Raw genomic sequence first — 22254 nt, forward strand, 5'->3', positions numbered from 1 at the left:
CTGCCGATCCACGCCTCCACAGGAGACCCTCCAACACTAGCAGATAGTTTTGGTTCAGTCTCCTGTGGGATCACTGCTCCCTTCCTCTGGATCTTGGTGTGAGCAAGGTTTTGTTTGTGTGCTCCAAGACTGGAGTCTCTGTTTCTCCCAATCCTGTGGAAGTCCTATATTCAAATCCCTCTGGCATTCAAGGTCAGATTCCCTGGGATTCCCAGTCCCTATATTGGATCCCCAGACCAGGAAGCCTGACGTGGGGTTCAAAATCTTCACAACAGTGGGAGAACTTCTTTGGTATTATCGTTCTCTAGTTTGTTGGTCACCCACCTGGTGGGTGTGGGATTTTATTTGATCATAATTGTGCCCCTCCTACCACCTTGCTGCAGCCTCTATTTTGTCCTGGACGTGGGGTATCTTTTGTTGGTGGGTTCCAGCATTCTCCTGTCCTTGGTTGTTCAGCAGCTGGTTGCGATTTTGGTGTGCTCGCTGATGATGAGCACGCGTCTTTCTACCCCACCATCCTGAACTGGAAGATGCTGCTAGAGGCTGCTCTCATTCCTTGGCTAAGGGCTCCCTTTCATCTTCAATGCCAGCAATGGTCTCACTCAGACCTCTGCTTCTGTCAAAACATCTCTTCCTCTAGAAATGGATTTATTTAGAAAGAAACACATTCCAAAGACAGAGTGTATGGGGCATCCCGGAAGGTGAGAGCAGCCTCAAAATGTGCAACTAGCTTTCATGGACTGAGTAATTTCACAGGCTAATGAGTGGGAGGATTATTGCAACTACTTTGGAGAAGAGATTTCCAGAAATTGGATCATCATCCACTTTAGTCTTTGATGGTTGGCTTTGGAACTGTCATGGCACCTGTGGGTAAGCCATGTATCTAATGTGTTACAGTGAACATATACTAGGCTCAAAGTCTAGTGGAAGTTGGACTTGTCCACCATCTTGGACCCATTTAATTCTAACCAGTTTATGTCGTGTTCTCACACTGCTCTACCCTCTTCCCTTCTGTTTCACTGGCACCATGGAGGGACTTTGGAAACCCTGGTACCCTATAATTCAAAGGAAGGGCTGGCCCAGGTGACCAGACTGGATGCCTGGTCCTTGGCACAAACTCCACCTAGACTTTGACTGTGTCTTGGGCCACATGCAGCATGTGGGCTCTAGTTCCCCAACCAGGGACTGAACTGGTGCCCCCTGCAGTGGAAGCATGGAGCCTTAATCACTGGACCATCAGTGAAGAACCTGGGCTTTCTTATGACCATAAAATGACTGGAAGGGGACCATCACTTCCTCATGATTATTCCTAAGTCATTTCTGCTTCTCCAGAGATCTTGCTGACAAGACATGTCACTCTAAATTCCACTGATTCAAGACTTTCTATTCTTACCAAAAAAGCATAACAGGCAGCATACACACAAATGTGCCTGACCACACACAGAATCTTAGGAAGAAGTAAGTAGGCGATGGGTTCAGGGATTTGACAAGGTGTCTTAGGCAGTACTGGAACCAGATGAACATCTGACAGGGAGAAGGGGGTGGGAGCATTAAGTGAAAATATCCTTGGGTAAACTCAAGTGAGGGGCTTCCCTGGTGGCTCAGATGGTAAAGAATCTGCCTGCAATGTAGGAGACCTGGGTTCCATCCCTGGGTTGGGAAGATCCCCTGGAGAAGGGAATGGCTACCCACTCCAGTATTCTTGCCTCGAGAATTCAATGGACAGAGGACCCTGGCAGGCTACAGCCCATGGGGTGTCACAAAGAGATGGGCACAACTTAGTGAATGAACAACAACTACAAACGTGAGTGAAGTCACTGGGGAGCTACCTGCCTGCCTGAATGAGCCAAATCATTTAATTCACCCTACTTAGTTAAGGAGAAAGGAGATCTTGCTTTACCTTAAGCAGAAACCCCCTCCCTGTTTATCAACACACACCTTCCTACAACTGAGAAGGGAGGGGAGGGTCTTAGTGGGAATTTACCCCTTTGGGGGTGGGGACTTGAGAACTCTGGCCTTGTCAAAAGTCCAGGAAATCATAATAAAATGCTTTTTAAAATAAAGCAAAACTATACTAAAAAAAAAAAAAGTCCAGGAAAAACAATGAGTTTTGTTTTGTCCTGTTTGCTGTTTTCTTTTAATACTTTTTTGACCACCACCTGGTGTGCAGGATCTTAATTCCCCAACCAGGGATCCATGCCCACTGCAATGAAAGTGCAGAATCTTAACCACTGGACCACCAGGGAAATCCCTGTCACTTGCCTTTCTGATGGTCCCTGAGGCAACAAGGTGACTTCCCAGGTGGTGCTAGTGATAAAGAACCCACCTGCCAATGCAGGAGACAAAAGAAGTGCAGGTTCGATCCTAGGGTCAGGAAGATCCCTTGGAGGAAGGCATGGCAACCCACTCCAGTATTCTTGCCTGGAGAATCCCATGCACAGAGGAGCCTGGTGGGCTACTGTCCCTAGGGTCACAAAGAGTCGGAAATGACTAAAGCAACTTAGCATGCACGCAGGAGGTGGCAAGGAGGCGGGCAGGGTTGTACATTCTCCCTTTGGGAGGGAGGGGGTGTTAGGGTTGTACATCCCCCTTTGGGGGAGAGAAAAGTGACACAGGAAAGACTGCCCTGAAGATTCCACTGTTTTCACACTTAACTGAGGGCCTGGCAAGACTCTGATCTTTCATGAATATTATCTCATTTATTAACCATGGCTCAGAGATGCTTGCTCCTTGGAAGAAAAGCTATGAAAAACCTAGACAGCATATTAAAAAGCAGAGACAACATTTTACTAACAACAGTCTGTGTTGTCAAAGCTATGGTTTTTCCAGCAGTCACATTCAGGTGTGAGAGTTGGACCATAAAGAAGGCTGAGTGCCAAAGAATTGATGCTTTCAGATTGTGGTGCTGGAGAAAACTCTTGAGAGTTTCTTGGACAGCAAAGAAATCAAACCAGTCAATCCTAAAGGAAAGAAAAGTGAAAGTGAAGTCGTTCAGTCCTGTCCAACTCTTTGTGACCCCATGGACCATATCCCACCAGGCTACTCTGTCCATGGGATTTTCCAGTCAAGAATACTTGAGTGGGTTGCTATTTTCTTCTCCAGGGGATCTTCCCGGCCCAGGGATCAAACCCAGGTCTCCTGCATTGTAGGCAGACACTTTACCGTCTGAGCTACCAGGGAAGCCCAAATCTTAAAGGAAATCAACCCTAAATATTCATTAGAAGGACTGATGAGGACGCTCCAATGCTTTGACCATCTGATGAGAAAAGCCGACTCGCTGGAAAAGATCCTGATGCTAAGAAAGATTGAAGGCAGAAGGAGGCAGCGACAGACGATGAGGTGGTTGGATGGCGTTTATCCACTCAATGGACATGAGTTTGAGCAAACTCTGGGAGGTGGTGATGGACAGGGAAGCCTGCCGTGATGCAGTCCGTCCAGTCTCAAGGAATCAAACACGGCTTAGCGACTGAACAACACGAGAGAAAAACAAGAGCCCGGTACAGGGTGCTGGAGACGCCTCTGCCCCTCCTGACGCTCGGGTGGACCCGCTGGGGCGGAATCGGGTCCTGGGTCGCTGGCCTTCCGCCTGCGCGGTCCTGCCGTTGGGGAATCGGTGTCGCGCGCACAGCAGTCCTCAGAGCGAGGGAATGACTCCAGGCCTGGACTTCGCGAGTCCGCCGCCCGAGCCTACACTTCTTGGCCGTGTCCTGGCCTCCCCCTCCCCGGTGGCTCCTTCCCGCGGTCCCACTGATTCAGCGTCCCCCCAGCGGCCCCGGGCGGGGAGCAGCCCCGCCAGCAGCACCAAGTTTGCTGATGCCCAGCGCCCCTCCCCGCCCCTCCGCTCCCGTCCCCGCCCCGCCCCTCCGCTCCCGTCCCCGCCCCGCCCCTCCGCTCCCGTCCCCGCCCCGCCCCTCCGCTCCCGTCCCCGCCCCGCCCCTCCGCTCCCTTCCCCGCCCCGCCCCTCCGCTCCCGTCCCCGCCCCGCCCTCAGCCCCGCCCCCCGGCTCCGGCCCCGCCCCCGGCCCCTGAGGAGAGATTTCCCGAGCAGCAACGGTCTGCTCAGCAGAGCTGCGCTTGGGATCGCGGAGGCAGCTGGCGGGAGTTCGCGAAGAGCCCGGGTGCACGATGACAGCCCTCGGCGTCCAGGTGAGCGAGCGGCCGCCACGAGAGCGGTAGGAGCGCCCTGCCAGGGTCCGGGGGGCAGGCAGGAAGCCACCTGGGGCCACTCTTCACCCCAGCGCTGTTCTGTGGCTCGGTTTTGTCGCTCTGGTCCTTCGCGCACCCTAGGCTCCCAAAAGTCTCGGGGTCGGGCGGTTGTCTTTGGGGTCCTCTGCTTCCATCGGTTAGGTTCAACAGAAGGGTCCCTCTTAAAAGGGGGGCGATTCTGGGGCGGAGGATGGACGGAATCCACTTGTAGAGTGAGGTTCGCTCCTCAGAGCAGGAGGCATGTCTGGGGAAGCCAGAACTTTCCTGAGCCGGGGCCAGAAATACCATCTCTCCTTCGCAAAACTGACTTTTGGGGGGACGGCGACGGGGATGGAGTCTCTGGGACGCGCGGAAACCTGGGAACAGACTGTAGTGAGGTGAGGGGCCGGCATTGCAGACATGAGGTTTCTCAGTGTTGCGAGACGTTTGCTGGACAACTTGCCTGTCTCCCTCTGCCCCTCGGGCGTACAATTCTCCTACCCGGCAGTCGAGCTTCCATAGCGGACGCGTGCCGCCGGCTAGTCTCCCGACCTGATGGTCCTGACGGTCAGAGGCCCGCAGACTCAGCCAGCGAGCGTTCAGAGCGCCACAGCACTGACCCCAGAGCTCCGCCCAGTTTACAGATGCGGAGGCTGAGGCTCAGGTGAAGTGACCTGCGAGTGGCGGCCAGCTCAGCCCCAGAATCGAGTGAGAGCCAGACTTGGCCCGAACAGGAGAAACTCCACCCACGAGCCGCCCGCAAACATCCTGCGGCCGGGATTCTGCAGCCCGAGAGCGGGATGCTGCGAGTTACTCTCTACCATTCTGGGCATTATCTGAAGTCCCGACCGGGCTGCCTCCGGACCTTCTGCGTGGAGGGTGGGATCGGGTGTGATCGGGGAGAGACTTGCAAACAGGATTTAGATGCGGTCGGGGGAAGTGGGTGCTAGATTAGAAACTGCGACAGAATTAAGGGGTGGGGGAGGGCTTCTTACCGGGCTGGGAGGGGCAGGAAGACTGGAGTAGCCAGGTTGAAAGACTTGAGTTTTAGCGAAGGAAGGAGAAGGGGGTTGGGGGATGGTGGGCGGAAAAGATGAGGTTAAAACCCTGGAGCCCTACTGGCGGCGGCGGCGGCGGCGGTGGCGGCGGGGAGCGGGGCGCGGGCTGTGCTTGAAGATAGTCGCTGTCGCTTAGCACTTAACCGCAGGCCTGGGACTGTTCTATGCAGTTGGGGTGTTCAGAACTCGGTTCAGCTCCTCCACGAGGGCAGGAGGCAGAACTAGTTATCTCCAGGGGATAAATAACTTGTCAGAGGTCAAAGAGCTAAAAACCAAGCAGACTGACTCCAGTACCTCTCTCACCAGTGTCCTGGGGTCATGCTGGTGTGAATGGGTTTACTGTTTAGGAAGCTGTAGAAGGGATTTTCTGGGATGCTCAGTGGTTTAAAAAAAAAATCCACCTGCCAATGCCAGAGAACCAGGTTGATCCCCGGGTGGAGGAAGCTCCTCCAGAGGAGGAAATGGCAACCCATTCCAGTACTCTTGCCTGGAGAATCACAGGGACAGAGGAGCCTGGCTACAATCTGAGGTCCCAAAGAGTGGGACACGACTCAGCCGCGACTCAGCGGCTGAGCACAGACGGATTTCCAGCTGATGAGGAGAAGGGCCTGACCTTGGCTTGGGCTGAGTGGGCAGTGGGGGGTTGGGGCAAATAAGGAGGGAGGGGTGATGTGGAGAAAGAGTAGTGAGCAGCCCAGAGTGTCTACTTAGGGGGTGATGGAACCACATGGGGTCCTGGGTTGTAGAGGAAGACAGGATCTTGGCAGTGGACTCAATGGCCCAGGAGTGTCAAGTGACACTGTTCTACAGGTCACTAGAAATCATTCAGGGAGCTGGATGAAAAGGGAAATGCCTCTTCCATTTTTTTTTTTTTTTTTTTTAGTGGAGAAAGTCCAGGCCCTAAGAGACTAAAGTGACTTGCCCAAGGTCACAGAGCTGGGCTGGGCAGTATCAGGGACAGGGCTCAACTGCCCTCATCCTGGGTGGTCCACAAACCTTCCACTGACCATGCTGAGGCTCAACTGCCCTCCAAGAGAGGATTTCTTAGATGGCTCAAAGCTCAGGTGTGAGGGGCAGTGGTGAGGAATGAGGACTCAAGGTACCTTATTGTTCCTGATGTTAGGACTAGCTGTGGTAAATCAGGGCTCCTCATGTGCCAAGCATCTTTATATGCATAATCTCATTTAATCCTTGGGAGTTTTATTGGTGTCAGAGTTTGAATGATGCCCTACTTTGGGATGGGAGGGGGAAAATGACCTGATGTCAGCTGTCTTTCTGAATGTCTGAGGGCCTGGAGATTAAAGTTCAGTTTGTGCCCAGGACAGGTGGGGCTGAGTGCAGGACGGCATGTGCTTTTTCTCCAGACAGCGTGATGTCCAAGGTCAAAAGGCCTCTGGGTGCTGTATTCTTGTGACTTGTTGCCTGTGTCTGAGGTTTTCCCATACTAGAAACTTAACAACCTCTAGGGGTGTTATAACTAGGGGTGAGGTGCCTTCATGGCTATGCTTTCCTGCAGGGGTCACTAACTCCTACAGAATGTAGATGAGAAACAAGAGTCAAGGGGGTTAAGAAACCTCGTGCAAAGACAAACACCTTTATGGTTTGTAATCAGAGGTTTCAAAGCTCCCTTGGTTTCTTAGCAGTAGAGCTATTTTTTCTATTGAAATTCAGTACAAACTCAGATTCCCAGTGGCTCTGGCAGGAAAAAGGGATCTGATGGGTTGAAGTGAGGGGGTCCCTTCCCCTGCCAGGAGACAAGGGGACATGGTTTGAGAACCACAGCCTAGACTCCCGCCTGAATGCTCTTTACCGTGCACCAGGCTGCCTTTGTGTCTGGATCTGCATCAGTGTCCTTGGGGGTCCCTCAGTCCCCTCCACTCCTGTTCCTCACCACCATACTGAGCCCCTCACACGATGGTCCAAGTCAGTATTTATTGGCATCCCCACCCCTACCCCCGCACACAATACAGCTGTTGAGCCGCTGTGCCAGCTTTACTGTGAAGTAAACGCTCTTGGGCAGGTCCCTTGGCCTCTGACAGTTGCCGTCTTTGCATACCCCCATGAAGTTTCCTACTCCACCAGACTGGCTTCTTCTTCTTCTTTTTAATGAAAAAGCAGCTATTTCTTTTCTTCTTTTTTTTAAAGTGGTGGCGAGCCTAGAGGCTAGTCTTTATTGCGGTGCCCAGGCATCTTATTGCAGTGACTTCTCTTGTTGTGGAGCATGGGTTCTAGGCTTCACTGCAGTAACTGTGGCACTCGGGCTTAGTTCTTCTGGCATGTGGAATCGTCCAAGACCGGGGATTGAATGCTTGTCCCCTGCATTGGCAAGCAGATTCTTATCCACTGTACCATCAGGGAAGTCCAGACTCGGGTTTAAGGGTGAAATGGGATCCTAACTTAGGCAGAAGTGCTGCAAGCAAACAAGATTCTTTCCTGTATCCCTGGGGCTGCTAAGGTGAGCAGGTTAGCAGGCAGCCTGATGTTCCTGCTGGGGCTCTGACCACAGGGTCTCCCGGGAGTGTGGCCCTGTTTTCTGCCCCTCACTGAGGGGGTGGCCCAGGCCTGCCTCTGGAAGCCTCCGTTTGCACGTGGGTAGGGCTGACCCTAGAGTCCCCTTTTGGTTGGTTTCCCTAGCAGTGATCATCACGCTTGAGTTTTCTGCTTTGCTTACCTCCCAAACCAAGGTGTAACCTGGGCTGCTTCCACACTCACTGAAAAGGGCATAATCTAGGACTGGCAGGAGATGGTTTAAAGGTAGCTTCAGGTGAAAGTGGCAGTGGTTGCAAGCTTGACATTCATTATCTCGTGGCTCTTGAGCATGGTGCCAGGTTCTAGGGTAAGGCCCTGGCCTCCTGGAGACCTCAGTCTCCAAGTGAGACAGACAATAACATTCACCACTATTCAGACAGAAATAGGTAACTTGTCAGAACGGTTCCTCTGAGAGTGGCCAGAGGGAGTCCCTTCTGGGTTGGGTGGGTACGGAGGCGGTGTTTCAGTCGAGACATGAGGAATGGAGAAAGGGGGGCAGCCAGAAGAGTCTTTCAAGTAGAGGAGCCAGTAGGTGAGGAAGAAAGTTCTAGGCTTGTCCCCCGCATGCGAAGGGGACCGTGTGCCTGAGCAGGGTGGTGGGGAGGGTGCTCTGGGAGGGCTTGTGGGCCATCTAAGGCGTTCTACACTTTGAAGCATTCCTTTTGCTTCTGGGTTGGGGGACCGTGGCTGGAGGGTGCCCCAGGGTTGTAACAAGAGACACCTCACTGGACGCTTGGCCCAGGTTTCCAGGAGAAAGGGCAGTGCACTTTTCCAGAAACCAGAGACTGAACGGGCACCTCAGGGACTCCCCTTCCAACCCCAGAAGCTGCTGGAACCCTAGTGGTGGCCTGTTCTGGGTGGGGTACAGGCTAAGTCAGACTGAAGGGTAAAGTGCAAACATCACTGAGCACCTGGGTCCTGGCAAGTTCCGAAGGTACAGATTAGGATGAAACTGGGGGAGACCTGGAGCCAGGGGAGGAAACCCTCACTGATGTGCTAATAATAACTCTGTGTAGTGTTCTTGTTTTGTATATAAAGAAACCAAGGCTGCCTGCTGGCTCAAGGTCACAACAGCCAGGTCAAACAGGTTTTCTGACTTCAGAATGGACTAAAGAGTATAGACAGGCAAATGGAATTTGGGGTTTTTTTCATTATAAGACCATTAAAGAAAGGGCAGGGAACTCTTTGCCTGATAAATAACTGGATCCACAGCCAATGCTATGCTTATAGGTCTTGAATGGAGGATGGGCCAGGAACAGGCAGGATGGGAGAAGGGTTCCAGTGGCAGTGGGAAGCTGAACCGCATGTTGTGGGTCCTCCCTGAAGAGGCTGGCCAGGTGTGGCAGGGGGCCCGCCCTGACGTGCTGCCCCATGCTATCTTCCAGGCACAGAGGCTGCTGGGCCAGAGGAGGCCCCCCCGGTCCTTCTTTGAGTCCTTCACCCGAGGCCTCATCATCCTGTGTGCCTCTCTGGCTGTGGTCCTCTCCTCCATCTCCATCTGCGATGGCCAGTGGCTCCTGGCGGATGACCGCCTCTTCGGACTGTGGCGCTTCTGCACTGCCTCCAACCAGACGGAGCTGCACTGCCTCCGAGACCTGAGTCAGGCCCAGGTGCCCTGGCTGGCCTCGGGCATGGTCGTGGCCCGCATCGTGGCCAGCTTGGCCGTGGTGGTCGCCATCTTTGGCCTGGAGTTTCTCATAGTGTCCCAGGTGTGCGAGGACTCCCTCGCTTGGCGGAAGTGGGCCGTGGGCTCCGCCCTCCTACTCATCTCATTCATCCTCTCCTTCGGGGGCCTCCTGAGCTTCCTGGTCCTCCTCAGGAGCCAGGTCACGCTCTGGGGCCTCACCCTGATGTTCTGGAGCGACTTCACAGCTTCCTTCCTTCTCTTCCTGAATGCTATCAGTGGCCTGCACATCAACAGCATCACCCACAACAACATGCATCCCTGGAGCCTGCCTACAAAAGTTTAGGACCCTCCTCCAAGGACATCCAGTTCTACCGGAAAGCCTGCCTGTGATGGGACTTTTCCAGACTTCCCTGGTGGTCCAGTGGTTAAGACTCTCTGGGCTTCCAATGCAGGGGGCACGGGTTAGATCCCTGGCTGGGGAACTGAGTCCCACATGCCGTGCAGGGTGGAAAAGATGAGACTTTTCTAATTCCAACATGTGACATTCAAATTGATGCCTCTTGGCCTTGGTGTGTTTGGGCCAGTGGCCCAGGGGTCTGTGCAGCTGGTCTGCAGCCCAGAGGTCAGGTGGGAGCCTCCATGCCACCAGCTGCACCAGTTTACCCACAGCCATGTTATATAGGATGCTGATTTTACGAGAATAAACATATTTTAAAACCTTTACTTGAACCCTTCCTGGGATGGGAATAGACCTGGAAGCAGCTCGGGTCACTGGTGCCCAGGCCGGCTGCACAGGGAAGCACAGTTGACACCTGTTTTATTGACCCTGCTGGAATGTGGGCTGTAGGGTCCCTGGGCCTCCTGGGAGACTAAGAGTGAATCATCCTTCCAGCAAAGGATGTCCAGTTAGTGCCTAAGACTTCCACCAGCTCAAAGGGCCTTTGCATTTTCCCTTTGGTCACGCCAGGGAAGCAGAGTTCAGGATTGCTTGCATATGACTTTCAGACCATTTGACTTTATTTGAACCCTGCCCTTTGGGGTACCTCCCCAGGATAACCCCTGCTTCCAGCAGCTGGCTGTCCCTCTGAGGACTCTCCTTGTGAGTACTGCCTGAAGCCCTTCCAGGAGAGCTGCCTAACTTACAATATTGTCCTCTTGATGTAGGGACTTCCCGGATGGCTCAAGCAGTAAAAAATCCACCTACCAAGGCAGGAGACTTCTGCCTCAGGAGATTTCTGGGTCGGGAAAATCCCCTGGAGGAAGAAATGGTAAACCGCTCCAGTATTCTTGCCTGGAAAATCCTCACGGACAGAGGAGCCTGGCGGGCTACAGTCCATGGTGTTGCAAAGAGTTGGACACAACTGAGCATGGGATGAATGGATCTCTGACATAGCGTGTGCATCCATCTTTGGTCAGGGCCAGATAGCCTCAGGGTACCATTTTTGATCCTAGAACACACTCCAGAGAGCACGTATCTGGACTCCACGGGGTACAGGGAACTGGCCAAACCTTGGATAATGATTAACAACCAGCCTAGATACAGAGGCCTGCAGGTGAAGGAGACAGGAACCAATGGAGATTTCCACCCTTGCCAGCCACTTTATATTTTTGTGCATTAAACTGCCCCCTTTCCAGTCCCTTTTCTGCCCAGTAGGTGGGGTTTTTTTCCGCCCTCAGCCTATTTTATTCTATACTAGCGCCATGTCCCTCCCTGACCTGATGAACTCAGGATTTCCCTGGTTCATTCTGGCCTCATGAGGTTTAGGTTTCTGCCCTGCCAGATCCTCTTTCTGGGTGCCTATACCGGGTGATTTTTTTTTTTTTAACTTTTCTTGATTCGAAGATGCACAGAGTTCATGGGGGTCTCTGGAGCAAGTTATATCAACCATACAGGCTGTAGTCTTAGCCTTGGGAAATGGACAAGCTGGCCTTTTCACCCCAGGGGCAGTCTATGAGGTGAGAGAGGGTGACTTCCTTGTCTGCAGGGGTGAGATGCAGAAGTTGGGGGCCAGGGCCACTTGTCCAGGTCACCCAAAGCCAGGACTAGAGCTGGGCCCACCCACCAGCAAGATGCCCTTCCCTCCACTCTGGGGGGCGGGGTTGCCTCTGCTCCTGTCCAGAATGCTTTCCTTGAGCACGTAGGCAGTGTTTGGTAAAAAGTTTCAAATATTTAGTCCTTTAATCTTCACATGGTCAGCAGGGAAAGAATGCTGATATGTGCGGGAACTGAGATCCCGCAGACAGTTAAAGATAAGATGAAAATCCCCAGTGGGACAGGGAGACAGGCCCCCATTCATCCCGGCCTGGGAGCAGTGGAGACAGACAGCCTTGGAGCAAGCCTGGGGGTTTAAAATCAAAAGTCCTGCACTGAGCTGCCACTTCCAGCTGGGTATCTTGGTCAAGTGACAGGACCTTGGTGAACCGGTATCTCTTCTGTCAAATGGATTCTGCCCCACTTTCTATAGTACTACACATAACTGAGGGCTTCCCCCATAGCTCAGTTGGTAAAGAATCTGCCTGCAATGCAGGAGACTCTGGTTCGATCCCTGGATCAGGAAGATCCTCGAGAAGGAAATGACAACCCATTTCAGTATTCTTGCCTGGAGAATCCCATGGACAAGAGCCTGGCAAGCTACCGTCCACGGGGTCACAAGAGTAGGACACGACTTAGTGTCTAAACCACCACCACCACAGATAACTTAGCAGGAATAACAGGGTGCCCCATCCCATGTTAGGGTCATTAAAAGGTTCCCTGTAACTTGATTGAGTTGTCTTGAAGGCTCCAGGGGAAGAGCTGGATGGGTGAGTTGCAATGAGGGCTGGGGGGGGTCCACCCAAGGCCAAGGGCAACTTCTCTGGTTCACTGGCTATTGTTCAATTGCTAAGTCGTGTCTGATTCTTTGTGACTCCATGGACTGCAGCACGCCAGGCTTCATTATTCTTCACTATCTTCCGGTTCACTGGGCTTCTAAGCTTATCCCTGAAAACTGGAGCAGGGAGGTCAGGGAAGCCCCCTTCTCCAGAAGGTAGCAGGGGTCAGCATCCTCCACCTTGTGCCTCAAGGACAAGAGGACCGACAAATACCAAGTCTCATCCCAGTTACCATTTATTCCCCTGCCCGCTCCTGGGACCCCTGAACTACTCTTTCCAGGAAACGCAACAGATCTGAATCCCAGGCCCTCTTGCTGTCCCAGGCCCCATCAGTTCTGAGGAAGCATCACCACAACCCCACCCCAAGGCCAGGAGGAGGGGTGCAATAGTCACTGAGAGACCACACAGCATCTGGCAGGAAGGCAGGCTCTCCTATGACCTGGGCTGGCCAGCCTCAGATGACACTGGTCCCGCGGGTGGCCCGACTCTGCTCCGAGGGGCTGGCCTTGATGCCGTTGCTGGAGGAGGAGCTGGGGGCCGCGGGCCGCAACGGGAGCTCACGCAGGTGCCACTGACGCCACTTCTTCTGAACTTCCAGCTGCACCTGCCCCCAGAGATCAGGAGTCAGCCAGGAGGGAAGGGCGATCTTTGCCCGGGTCCTGCTTTTTCCCCTGGGGCCTCAGCACAGGCTCTGCCACTCCTGCCCAGAGGGCATGCCCTCCCCTTCACTCAGATTTACCATTTTCAGCCCTGACATCCATAGGTACTGAGGGGCCCCTTTCCCTTGGGACCTTTCACCAGCAACCTCAGCAAACCTATCCTGAAGAAGGGGCCTGTGAACATTTCACAATCTCCAGATGGTCACCTGGGACAATTGGACACGTCCCCATGAAGCCACTCTAGCTCAGAACTCATCTAGGGACCAGGGGGCTACTCTTTGGAATTTCCTTCAGAACCCCCAGCTGCAGCAGCAAAGCATTTGAGGCCAGGTATGATGCTTGACTTTTGGAAAAGTATCAGACGCTACTCCCATTCAAGTGGGGCGAACCAGATGACTGACAGACACAGGAAGGGTTTATTTGCATGCAATACCGTATTCAACTAACTTCAACTGCATGGCCTCTGTGCCAGGAGCCTCCTGTCCCAACCCAGATGCTCTGGGCAAGCGCAGAGACTGAAAGTTAAGCATGCAGCTCCCCCAACCCTGCTCAGCAGTCACACACTTTGGAGGTCTCTGAGGATGGAGGGGCAGAGGTTTCACCTGAGTCACTCTTTACTGATGGGAAGCCCGAGGCCCAGATCAGGGCAGTGATTGAGGTCACTCATCAGGCAACCAGCAGTCAGCAGCCTCAGTTAGGGTTGGGGTGCCTGCACTTTCCATTTCCTGAATTTGCCTAAGGGCTAGAATCACCTGAGTGCTTGTTAAAACATTCTCAGCCTCCAGCCCAGACCTACGGGACGCATTTTTGCCTGTTTTAGAAACAAGGGAGGACCCAGCAGTTGTTTTAACAAGGCCTCTGGGTGATTCTGCTGCTCCCGTTAAGTGAGCTCAGACTCCTGGAAGACAGATCTGAGCCAGGAGGCCCTGGTCTCCCCCACCCACACCACACCCCGCTCCCCGCCACCCCTTCCAGGTAGCCCTTCTGAACCACAATCCAATGACAAAGGAGCTCCCCAGGCAGCAGAGCAACCCCCAACACTCACCTCCCCGTTGAGGAAGCAGTAGAGGACGGCCACCACCAGGCCCTGCGGAGGAAGCAGGGGCAACGGGATCGGTGAGGGGGTCCAGCATTCGGCCTCCTAGTCCCCTGGGGTCCTTTCATCACCAGCCCCAGGCTCACTTCTCCTCATGACTATTCCAGAGCCTTCCCACGCCTGTCCTTCCCCAGGGGGAATAGGGGCTTCCTCTCTGGCCCTGCAGTGCGCCCAGCTGTGCTGGCATCACCCACACAGACTGAGACCCTTGGGGGCAAGAATGAGCCTGGGCCCAGGGAGGTGCCCTGCACCGGGGTGGTGTCAGTCACATTAAATAGAGGCTGCCACCTCAAGCTCGGTGACCAGGCAGGTCATGGGAATTAGTAAGGTGGGCCATCCCGGAGAAGCAGGGAATGGTGGCACGTGAGGCTAGTCCATCCCGCCCAGGTCTCTGCTCTGACCACACAGTCACACATTCGTCTTTCTATCTGAGTAGCTGTCCCTGTTTAAACCTCTCCAGATTTCCAGCTGGTCCTGCAAACAAGCCCACCCAGGCCCAGGGGTTCACATGGCTGCCCCACCCGCTCAGCTCCTGGTGGGATGGGCATGCCTCAGGGGCCACTGAGCCCTGCTTCTCCCGGGAGGCCTCCCTTATTCATTCCAGTGACCTGCCTGGTCCCTGCGGCTGAGTTAGAAGCTTCTGCTTAATGTAACTGAAATCTGAGCAGAGCTCAAGTGCAGGTCTCAGCCAGCGAACAGGGGGCCTGACTCCCCACTCACATCTCCAAGGTCAGAGGCCTCAGGGCCACGTTTGCTTTTAAGTTCCCTGGTGGGGTGGGCGTCGTGCCTATCAGGACCCTCCCTCTCCAGCATCTGGACCCCTCTTTTCCCAATGGTATCCCCAGAATCATGGCGTGGAGCCCACCAGTCAGGGACTCCAGGCTGAGATGCGGGATTTGAGGCCCAAGGCTTGTATGGAACCATGAGCTTTGAACAGGGTCCAGCAGTCTGGATGTCCAGCTCACCTAAGCAGCCTCAAGGGCCAGCCTGCCCTTCCTAACAGGCCCTGCCCTCAGGCCTCCTCGGCTGGTGAGCACCCTGCCCCACAGAGGCTTGGGTGCCACGGCCCTGACTGCAGGTAGCCCAACCCCTCCTCCCAGGGCCAACCAGGCCTGCTCCTGGCTACTTAAGACATGGACAGGACTCCAAAGAGGGATGAACCAGCCCGTTTACAGTGGGCTTCATACACGTAACTGCTCTGGGATCCCGGCATTCTAACAAGAGTTTTAGAGACAAACTAGAAGGATCTGCTCTGGAGTCTCAGACGTGGATGATGTCACACAAAACGGGGACTATGGGGGTGGGGCAGGAACAGGTACTCAGGGCAGCGGTTTCCAAATTTGGCCGCACATGAGGATCTCTTGGGAGCTCTGGCCCAGGTGCACTCTGTGCCCCGAATCTGAATGTCTGGGGTAGGACCAGCAGCAGCTCTGAAAGATCCCTAGGTGGTTCAAAAGGGCATCATTGATTAGGAGTTGCTGTCAGAGAGAGTGAAGGGCAGGCTTTGCAATAATCCAGAGCTGGATTTGGGCCACAGCTCAGCCTATGTAATCGTGGCTTCTGGGTTCCAGGTGCTTCACTTAATCCTTGCCAGAGCTCTGGAAGGTAGGCAGGGAGGATCCCTGCTTCCAGGTGAGGGACCTGAGTCACAAGTTTCGGTGGGCCTGGAGCTGGAGGTCAGCCTGATGCCCCTCAGTGGACAGGGGTTACCCGGCCTCAGAGATGCGGAGACACAGTCTCTCTGTTGAGTGAGGGCAGGAGCCCTGGGTGAGAGTGGGTTAGATGTGCCCCAAGTAAGTAGAGGGTGGCCTCCCACAGCCAACAAGTTTAGGAAATACCAGTTTTTATACAGTCATTAAAAATGCAGTCTCTGAAGAATTTTAGTAAGCTGGAAAAATGTTCATGAAGGAATGATAGAGAATTAAATATAACAAGGGGGGTTAAAAAAACCATACATAATGATCTCAATTACATGTGTGTAAGTGTGTGTACATGTGTATGTCTTCTTGGATAGAAAGGAGACTTAGAAGTAAACACATCATTTTAACAGAGGTTATTACATTGGGTTATGAGAGTTTGGATGAATTTGCCTTTCTATTTTAACTTCTCCTTACTTCCAAATTTTCCCCAGTAAGCAAGTATTTCTAAAATTAGGAGGAGCTGACTCTGCAACCCCGTGGACTGTAGCCTGTTTCCTCCGTCCATGGGATTCTCCAGGCAACACTATTAGAGTGGGTAGCCATTCCCTTCTCCAGGAGATCTTCCCAACTCAGAGAACGAACCCAGATCTACTGTACTACAGGCGGATTTTTTACTGTCAGCCACCAGGGAAGGCCCTAATAAACTTCAGTCTTTAGGAATATGTGACAGTGATAATGGTATTGTGGTTCCACGTGTGTCCTTCTTTATGTTCTTATCTTTCAGAAAATATATACTAAAATGTTTACATTTGAAATAACATGATGACTTGAGTTTGTATAAAATGATGAGAGATGGGGAGTGGATGGAGGTGAAATAGGACAGGTCACAGAGGATAAGGGCTATATGCAGGTTCATTATATTGCTCATTTGAATTTTAGATATGGAAAAAATTTCCATAATATAGAATTTTTAAAATATTTATTATATCACTATATATATGTATAAAATATAATAAAATGATATATATGTTTGTATTTGAACAATGGTTCTTTTTTTAAAAAAACACCCTTAAAGATCATTCATTTTCTTTGTAAACATCCCTATGGGCTGAATGAAGCACAAGCTGGAATCAAGATTGCTAGAAAAAATATCAATAACCTCAGATATGCAGATGACACCACCCTTTTGTCAGAAAGCGAAGAACTAAACAGCCTCTTGATAAAAGTGAAAGTGGAGAGTTTCAGTCAGTTCAGTTCAGTTGCTCAGTCGTGTCCGACTCTTTGCGACCCCATGAACTGTAGCACACCAGGCCTCCCTATTCATCATCAACTCACAGAGTCCACCCAAACCCATGTCCATTGAGTCAGTGATGCCATCCAACCATCTTATCCTCTGTCGTCCCCTTCTCCTCCTGCCTTCAATCTTTCCCAGTGTCAGGGTCTATTCAAATGAGTCAGCTCTTTGCATCAAGTGGCCAAAGTAATGGAGTTTCAGCTTCAACATCAGTCCATCCAATGAACACCCAGGACTGATCTCTTAGGATGGACTGGTTGGATCTCCTTGCAATCCAAGAGACTCTCAAGAGTCTTCTCCAACACCACAGTTCAAAAGCATCAATTCTTCTGTGCTCAGCTTTCTTTATAGTCCAACTTTCACATCCATACATGACTACTGGAAAAACCATAGCCTTGACTAGATGGACCTTTGTTAGAAAAGTAATGTCTTTGCTTTTTAATATGCTATCTAGATTGGTCATAACTTTCCTTCCAAGGAGCAAGCATCTTTTAATATCATGACTGCAGTCACCATCTGCAGTGATTTTGGAGCCCCAAAAAATAAAGTCTGACACTGTTTCCCCATCTATTTGCCATGAAGTGATGGGACCAGATGCCATGATCTTAGTTTTCTGAATGTTGAGCTTTAAGCCAACTTTTTCACTCTCCTCTTTCACGTTCATCAAGAAGCTCTTTAGTTCTTCTTCACTTTCTGCCATAAGGGTGGTGTCATCTGCGTATCTGAGGTTATTGATATTTCTCCCAGCAATCTTGATTCCAGCTTGTGCTTCCTTCAGCCCAGCGTTTCTCATGATGTGCTCTGCATATAAGTTAAATAAGCAAAGTGACAATATACAGCCTTGACGTACTCCTTTTCCTATTTGAAACCAGTCTGTTGTTCCATGTCCAGTTTTAACTGTTGCTTCCTGACTTGCATACAGGGAGTTTAAAAGCTGGCTTAAAACTCAACATTCAGAAAACTGAGATAATGGCATCCTGTCCCATCACTTCATGGCAAATAAATGGGAAAACAATGGAAACAGTGACAGACTTTATTTTGGGGGGATCCAAAATCACTGCAGGTGGTGACTGTAGCCATGAAATTAAAAGACGTTTGCCCCTTGGGAAAAAAGCTATGACCAACCTAAACAGCATATTAAAAAGCAGAAATATTACTTTTCTAACAAAGGTCTGTCTAGTCAAAGTTATGGTTTTTCCAGTAGTCATGTGTGGATGTGAGAGTTGAACTATAAAGAAAGCTGAGCGTCGAAGAATTGATGCTTTTGAACTGTGGTGTTGAAGACTCTTGAGAGTCCCTTGGACAGCAAGGAGATTCAACCAGTCAATCCTAAAGGAAATCAGCCCTGAATATTCATTGGAAGGACTGATGATGAAGCTGAAACTCTAAGACATTGGCCACCTGATGCGAAGAACTGACTCACTGGAAAAGACCCTGATGCTGGAAAAGGTTGAAGCAGGAGGAGAAGGGGATGACAGAGGATGAGATGGTTGGATGGCATCACCGACTCGATAGACATGAGTCTGAATAAGCTCTGGGAGTTGGTGATGGACAGGGAAGCCTGGCATGCTGCAGTCCATGGGGTCGCAAATAGTCGGACATGACTGAGCGACTGAACTGAATTGAACTAAAACATTCCTATGGGAACATTTAGGAAAGTGCTTTTGGTTTTAATAAACACGTCCCCAGAGAGGAGCCAAATGGCCTTCCATTGGTGTAGTCTGCAACCCTAGCCACAAGCCTAGTTCCAGAGACAGGAAGTCCCCATCTATGCAGTCCTGGGTCTCCAGGTTCTCATCGGGGTCACTACCCACTTCTGTCAGCTGGGTCAAGACCTTCCACCCATCTGTGGACAGCCCCGCCCACCTGATAAAAAAGGCCATGGTGAGCCCAACCTTCCCCCATGTTACGTAGAAGCTTCCTGATCCAGAGAAAAAGCCCAGGGATTATACACAGAGACCAGTTCCCCAGGGACCTGGGGTGCCGGCGAAAGTCTCTGGGCAGAGAAGAGGCTCAGAAGAGTGCAGCCGGGACAGCCCTGGGGTGGGGTCTGCAGGCATGGGTTAGGGCCAGACCGCACTCAGGAATGCATTCCCAGTGATGTGTCTTGCCTGGAACCTGAGCAGGACAGAGGGAGATGACTCTGGGCACACCCTGTCCCGAATAGAACTCCAGGAATGAGGGAGGCACCCAGCCTCACCCTGAGGCCAAGGCCTGCCCAGGTGAGGAAGTCTCTGTGGATGGTCTGTGTGTTGATGACAAGCTGGCTTCTTCAGGAAAACCCACTGGGAGAGATTTCTCTCAGGCCCCAAAACTATAATCCTAGGCTTTCCCTGGGAACCAGGCTGCTTGCATCTAAGTCTTGAAACAGTGTGTTTCTGTCTTTGCTTTGGCTACTGGGAAGCTCCAAACCAAAGTTTATGACACACTTCTCCCCTCTTTACAGAACTTCACCAAATTTGTTTCTGTGTATGAACTCAATTTTGGCTTTATTTTCTTTATTCACTGATGCCTCATCTGCTTATTTTTTGTCCTTTATATGTTTTCCCTGAAAACTACATCATATTATTTTTGGAAGGAGATAGTTATGAGTAAATAAACAAATAACATTGTGAAGTTTGGGATTCATGTTAAAAGTCTCTTCTGGCCAAATAGGTTTACTATATTTTTTAACTACAACATCTAGTTGAATTAGTAGGTAGGTCCTTTCTCCTCTCCCCTTTTTTTCCTTTTTTTAAAGTTGGTTTTTATTTTTAGTAAATTGTGTATGTAATTTGTTTCAAAGAGTCAAATGTCTCTTGTCACCAAAACAAAAAGAAAGAAAAGAAAAAAACAGTAGCCTCCTGACCTCCTTGCCCCTGTTTCCTGTTCCTCAGACTTGGAACTCTCCTGACTGATTCTGCAAAATATGCTGATGTGGTTACTTCTGGATTTTTCAGCTTGGGGCGTTTTTATGGACTTCCCAGTGTGCAGATGAGCATATTCTTCTAAACAGCCTTCCACCCAACCCTCCTCTCCCGCTATGCTCATCTTCTTGCCCCCTTCCACTCCTTGATGGCTCAGCTCAAGCCCTCAGTGCTTGCATTGTCTCTAACTACTGAGAGCTGTGTGATCTAGCTCACCAGGGTTACATTCCCTTCTGTCCTCCCTGGGGTCAGTCTCTCTCCTGAGCTGCGTCTCCCACCCCCATGTGACACGTGACTGGTCGGGGGAACTTGGGATCCATTGAGGGTCACACAGCGCAGTGAGGTCCTGCCCCTGCCTCTTCTGGGTCTCTGCCGGATGAGGCGCTCCTCTGCCCTCGGGAAGATCTGGGTTTTGGCCTCTTTAAGGAGAGACAGAATGCCTCCTTTCACCTTAAAGTCGGGGTCCCTGGAGCTTACCTGGAATGAGCCAAGGGCCAATTCAAAAAACAGCTGGATCTCCATGGCATCCTCAGGGGAGAAGGCGAAGATGATGTAGTGGATCCCGAAGAGGGGGATCAGCAGGAGGGTGGACTTGGCCAGACGCCTGGGGACACAGAGGCACCGCAGTCTCAGGCAAGCCCACGCCCACAAGCACCCCCACCTTGCCTGACTGTGGAGGCTCTGCCGGTGTCCCCACTGCTGGTTTGTTTATTTTCATTTTGGAAAACCTCCAGCTCCCGCATACGCAGTATCTGGATTCAGTACTCACCAGTCCATGGCCACTCTCCAAACTCTTGGATTATGCAACCCTGTCAGTAAGATGCTTTGAACCCATAGCCACAGGAATAATGCTATAACGTATGTGCATGTGTTACTATTAAAATATCCCACACTGTCTGACATATTATTAGCAAAGCCACCATTCTCATTTGTTGGATAATGAATATCTGTAAGGAGAAGCTCTTTTGTTTTCTTCCCAGGGTAGGTTGCCAAATTTAGCAAACAAAAATACAGGATGCCCAGTTCAATGTGAATTTCAGAAAAACAACAGATAGTTGTTTTTTTGTGTTTTGTTTTTTTTTTTGGTGTAGGTACCAAAAAAACTATTAGCTGTTTATCTAAGACTTGGATTAAACTGGGCATCCTGTATTTTATCTGGCAACTTTATTCTGGATCCCCAGCATGACCCTACTTTAGAGCCACTGCTCTAAAGATACCCTGGGAAAATCTGTCACCAAGTCACCCAGGCCTCTGCCAGATTCTGAGAACCCAGAACATCACAGAGAAAGCCTCTGGTGGACACTGATTTGTCTTTAACATTTGTCATGGGCTGAACGGTATCCCCCTCCCCACAAAAAAAAATTTTAAGCTGAAGCTCTAAGTAACCCCTAATACCTCAGAATGTGAGTGTATTAGCAGATAGGGACTATGAAGAGGTGATTAAGTTTAAATGGGGCCATCAGGGTGGGACTGTGGTCTAATCAACTGGTGTCCTTTTAAGAAGAGATATGGGAGTGGCACATGTATAGAAAAAAGGCCATGTGAGGACCCATCAAGAAAGCGGCTGTATACAAGCCAAGGAGTGAGGCCTCAGGAGAATTGAAATCCGCCAACACCTTATTCCTAGGCTTCTAGCCTCCAGAAGAGTGAGGAATTAAGTTTCTCTTACTTAAGTCAGCCAATCTGTGGTGTCTTGCTATGGCAGCCTGAGCAGACTAATACAGCATCTTTCTTGACCATCTTAAAGGTTTTAAAGTATTTTTTAATTACATTATCTTGAAAATCTGGTGAAGGTCTAGTGAGCTAGAAAATACACACTATTTTCTAGTGTGTATTTATTTTTTATAGTGTGTATGTATTTCTATTTTTCTAGTGTGTATTTATTATTTTCTAGTGTGTATTTTCTAGTTTGTACATACAGTCGACCCTCGGCACCCATGGGGATTGGCTCCAGACCCTCCGCAGACAAAGAAATCCTTGGATGCTCAAGTCGCTTATATGAAATGGGGTATTTACTTAAACCTATGCACATGTCCCCAAATATTTAAATAATCTCTAGATTACTTATAATACTTCATACAATGAAAATGTTTTGATTTGGATTTTTTTCCCCAAATATATGCAATCTGCAATCCAAGGTTGGTTGAATCCTTGGATGCAAAACCCTCAGATAAGGAGGGCCACTGTCCCCATAAAAACTTGAATTTGGGCCCCTGACTCCCTAGCCTTGTCCCAAGGGTGAGATATCTGCCTACAGGGGTCCTGCTTAGATTTCTTTTCTCCCCACCTCCAGGGCAGTTCTATGGAGAGGAAAGGACCCACTCCTCCTTCCCTCCACCCCACTGTAAACTCCCTGGGATGAGGTCCCAATTCTTCCTACTCCTCTACCT

General features: G+C 50.9%; 2 protein-coding genes across 2 annotated transcripts in view; one reads left to right on the forward strand and one right to left on the reverse strand.

The window, feature by feature from the left end:
• The first annotated feature begins 4009 nt into the window (after nucleotides 1-4009).
• On the forward strand, nucleotides 4010-10119 carry TMEM37 (transmembrane protein 37). The gene is made up of 2 exons (XM_061135783.1): nucleotides 4010-4145; nucleotides 9157-10119. The coding sequence occupies exons 1-2, from the start codon at nucleotides 4125-4127 to the stop codon at nucleotides 9739-9741; spliced, it is 606 nt and encodes a 201-aa protein (XP_060991766.1). The 5' UTR covers nucleotides 4010-4124; the 3' UTR covers nucleotides 9742-10119.
• Nucleotides 10120-10238: 119 nt separating this feature from the next.
• Nucleotides 10239-22254, reverse strand: part of SCTR (secretin receptor) — a 69842-nt gene continuing 57826 nt past the window's right edge. Inside the window, exons 11-13 of the mRNA XM_061135781.1 lie at nucleotides 20342-20468; nucleotides 13974-14015; nucleotides 10239-12873 (exon numbers count right to left, since the gene is read on the reverse strand). Coding sequence (XP_060991764.1) covers nucleotides 12724-12873; nucleotides 13974-14015; nucleotides 20342-20468 — 319 coding nt within the window. The 3' untranslated portion in view covers nucleotides 10239-12723. The remainder of the gene's footprint in view (nucleotides 12874-13973; nucleotides 14016-20341; nucleotides 20469-22254) is intronic.

Source organism: Dama dama, chromosome 33 (assembly GCF_033118175.1).
Source record: "Dama dama isolate Ldn47 chromosome 33, ASM3311817v1, whole genome shotgun sequence".
In the NCBI taxonomy this organism is placed as follows: Eukaryota; Metazoa; Chordata; class Mammalia; order Artiodactyla; family Cervidae; genus Dama; species Dama dama.